At 35.1% G+C, this 3,373-nt stretch overlaps 1 protein-coding gene across 2 annotated transcripts in view; it reads right to left on the bottom strand.

The window, feature by feature from the left end:
- Nucleotides 1-3,373, bottom strand: part of kcnmb2 (potassium channel subfamily M regulatory beta subunit 2) — a 21,202-nt gene that overhangs the window by 5,233 nt on the left and 12,596 nt on the right. For both annotated transcript variants that reach the window (XM_015385793.1, XM_015385792.1), the window contains exons 2-3: nt 284-385; nt 25-195 (exon numbers count right to left, since the gene is read on the bottom strand). In XM_015385793.1, the coding sequence (XP_015241279.1) occupies nt 25-195; nt 284-333 (221 nt within the window). In that variant the 5' untranslated portion in view covers nt 334-385. The remainder of the gene's footprint in view (nt 1-24; nt 196-283; nt 386-3,373) is intronic.

The following is a 3,373-nucleotide window of genomic DNA, read 5'->3' as shown; positions in this document are numbered from 1 at the left end:
ATAGATCGTGCTAGTTTTTCTTACCTGTCAGTGTAAGACCGCAGTATGGTGATACCGAGGACAAAGTACATCATTAGAGAGAAAATCACCATGCTGAGGCCCAACAGGATGGCTCTGTCCTCGCCTGCCCTCAGAGCCGTCACTGTCCTCCGTCTGTCCAGGACCTCATAGTCCCGAATCCTCTGATAAATAGAACTGAACAGGATCAAAACACTTTAATGGTATATATATGAATTAATCGATCAAGCTGCAAAGAAAGCTGATTTCTGAATAAACGTCTTACTTCCTTTCAGTCTGTCTGTCTGTGGCTTTAGGTCCCACCCATAGAAACATTGCTTCAGGGGAGTTTGGAAACTGGAGTCTGCCGCTGGAAGAGTTGATCCACCTGCAATAAAAAACACAGAAACATGTAAAAGAACCTGGATAGAAACTTATTTTATCTGCCTTTTTCTCTGTAATTAGAAAGGCTGTGACAATTTTGCAAGAATAGAATCAAACCTAAATCATACGATGACAGTTACATTATTTCTTCAACATTTAAGTCAATAATTAATATAACTACTTTACTCTTTAAAGACCCCTTAAAATATATTATTACTTTACCTTATGTTTATGTGCATGAAATAAAGTTCTCATTATAATCATTTCTAAACACATAGAATTTGAATATTATTTAATTATTTAATGAGTCAATTTGAATGTATTTTTTTATATTTCTTGGTACATTTAATTGTTTAATTGTATATGTTACATTATAGTTTTCATATTTAAATCCTGTAACCAAGTAATTAAATGTTATATCTTCTTATTTCATGGTATTTAAGAATTTAATAACTCAGTGGTCACCTCATAGTGATTGTAAAAAACACCTCACTTTGGGAAGCTCTGCTCTAACAGTCTGCCTGTTTGCCTGCCTCCTTCACAGCTGTTCCAAATCCCCATAATACCACAGCTGCATTTTACGACATTCTCCAGTCCTACCTCAGTACTTTATATAACCTCACAGGATACCATCGCTGGATTCTTCTGTCATAATAGTGTTAAATTAATCTTTTTATCTGCCGTAGTTCCCTGACCTGCTCTCCTTTGGGTCCATGAAAAGTTACCCTGGAAAATATAAAAGAACCATTGTTTTCACATTTTATAAAAGAAACAGTCTCATAAGAATTCAAGTTTTTAGACACTGAATTTATAATCCTGAATTTTTAACCTGTGCAGATATCTAGTTGATTTTTCTTGCTTTATTTATCCTTTTACTTCGGTTTAGCGAGCAAACATTTCACCTGGACAAATTCTACTGCAGATATTCGTAAATAAAATAATTCAAATGATAAAATGTGTAGACCTGTTGACTTAACCCTTTGAAGCCTGATCCAAGAATAAAACAAAACAGAAAATTACTTTTTTTTGGTTTGAATTCCTTTTTTGCCCTTTTAACAAAATATGTAAAAAGAAAAAACAGAAATACATTTTTGATATCAATAATTTATTACTATGCGATAAGTCAAGATTATTTTTTGTGTAGTCTTCTACTGGCTGTTATCAGGTATATCTGATTGCGTACAATAGGATTTTGAGCGAAGTTTTTACCATTAAATTATGCAAAAGGTGTCAGACGCAAAACATTTCAGAAACCGTATGTATCAAATACGATACATTTGGCATTAAAAGGGTTAAAGTTGGCTTTTAGCCAATCAAATTATTCCATCCATGCATTTGCTGCCTTCAAATATTAGAATATCATCCCAGCAGGGTTTCACCAAAGGTCCTCTTTTTTTAAATTATTTTTAAACTGATGCAGTTTGGCTGCCATGGAACTCATGTTTTAAGTAAAAACATCAAATTTCACGGGAACATTTCCTGTGTCCTTGTGACGCCGGAAATTAACCAAGTGGTTAACAATTCATAACCAATTCTTATTATACTGCTTAGAGTCAATTGCAGTTTAATAATTGTTTTTTTATGCTTTCTGAGAATCAGGTGCACAGCACAGTTAATAAGATCCTCATCATATTAAATTCTCAAGACAGTGGCTCCACAAGGCTTGAAAAAATGTACAAATTATCAGCAAAATACGCTGATGTTTTAAGTAGGATTTTGCTCTTTTTGGATTTTTCTTCTTAACCCGTCCACAAATAGGTCATATTGTAACAAAATGTACATAAAAATGCTTCAAAAACAATATTTTATTTTCATGCAATATTTTTCTTCTACTCAACTGTTAAAATTTTAGACATTAATAATATTAGATACTGATACTGATTTGAGAGCCCCTTATGTTCTGTATTTGTTGTCAGTAGTTGAGAATCATTTTCACCAAACAGATCTGGATCCAGTGAATAGAGGTCCGTTTGTGTCATAATGGACATAAATAAAAACATTTAAAAACATCTTTATTAATAGAAGAACTTTTCAAAGCTCAGCTTTTCTCCTTCACTTTGTTGCCGGCGCCTCGCCTTAAGTTGTAAACCAGTCCGTCAGTATTTGACTGAACATTTTCTGATGAGTTTATTGGCTACTGTGGTTCATGCTTAAAATGACCTGAGCGTCTGAGTTGTCCACAGCACATACCCGTCACTCGTTTAGAGTTAAGGATCAGTGCAGAAATGGAAACCATCCTGTCATGTGAAAGCTGACATTTTGAAGGTCAGTATTAAAAAAGAACACTTATATAACGCCAAATGTAGGGTGTCGTTTCATTACTGGTTTCAGGGCTGCATTTGAAATGAAACCAGATTTCTTTCTTCCTGATTTAAGGTAATTAGGAAAGAAACAAAGTGGAGGATTTCCAGAGCAAAGCAGGCTAGAGAGAGTTTGGCTGGATGCCTGCATTTGCAGAGGCCTTGTTCCCTGCCTCAGCCATGCCAGGTTCTGACCCCCAATCAAAAGACTTTTACTTCTCCTCTTTCCACTTCCTTTCCTGGCTGTCTACTGTCACATAAAGGCCAATAGTGCCCAAAAAATCTGGAAAAAAAGGCACAAGTAGGAAGCTCCTGTAAAATTGAGCATTTATGATGTGAATTAAAAGTAAACAGACCCATGGATGAATTAGAGAGATGACACCCTTCAAAATCATCATAATCCATAAAAAAACATCTTGGTTTTTCCATGTGTAACTTCTTTGGTGGATGAAAGAAACCATTTCTCTAAAAGCAAGTCTAGAGGACTAATCAAACTATACATAAAAGATTTCCCATTAGGGGGGCCTATTGAAGTGGTAAAGCAGCATCCTGTTAAACAAAAATTGTTGGTTTGATTCTAGCTTTGTCTTGCTGCAGGTCTATGTCACTTCAGGACAGAAACTTAATTATAAGTTTGGTACAGATCAGAAGAGCGGAGTTACTGTTTACCTGAGCAGATGATCTTGTATGTG

This window comes from Cyprinodon variegatus, unplaced genomic scaffold (genome assembly GCF_000732505.1).
Source record: "Cyprinodon variegatus isolate N-32 unplaced genomic scaffold, C_variegatus-1.0 Scaffold348, whole genome shotgun sequence".
Taxonomy (NCBI): domain Eukaryota; kingdom Metazoa; phylum Chordata; class Actinopteri; order Cyprinodontiformes; family Cyprinodontidae; genus Cyprinodon; species Cyprinodon variegatus.
Note: the sequence above shows the minus strand (reverse complement) of the source record. Positions and strands in the feature narration are given on the sequence as shown.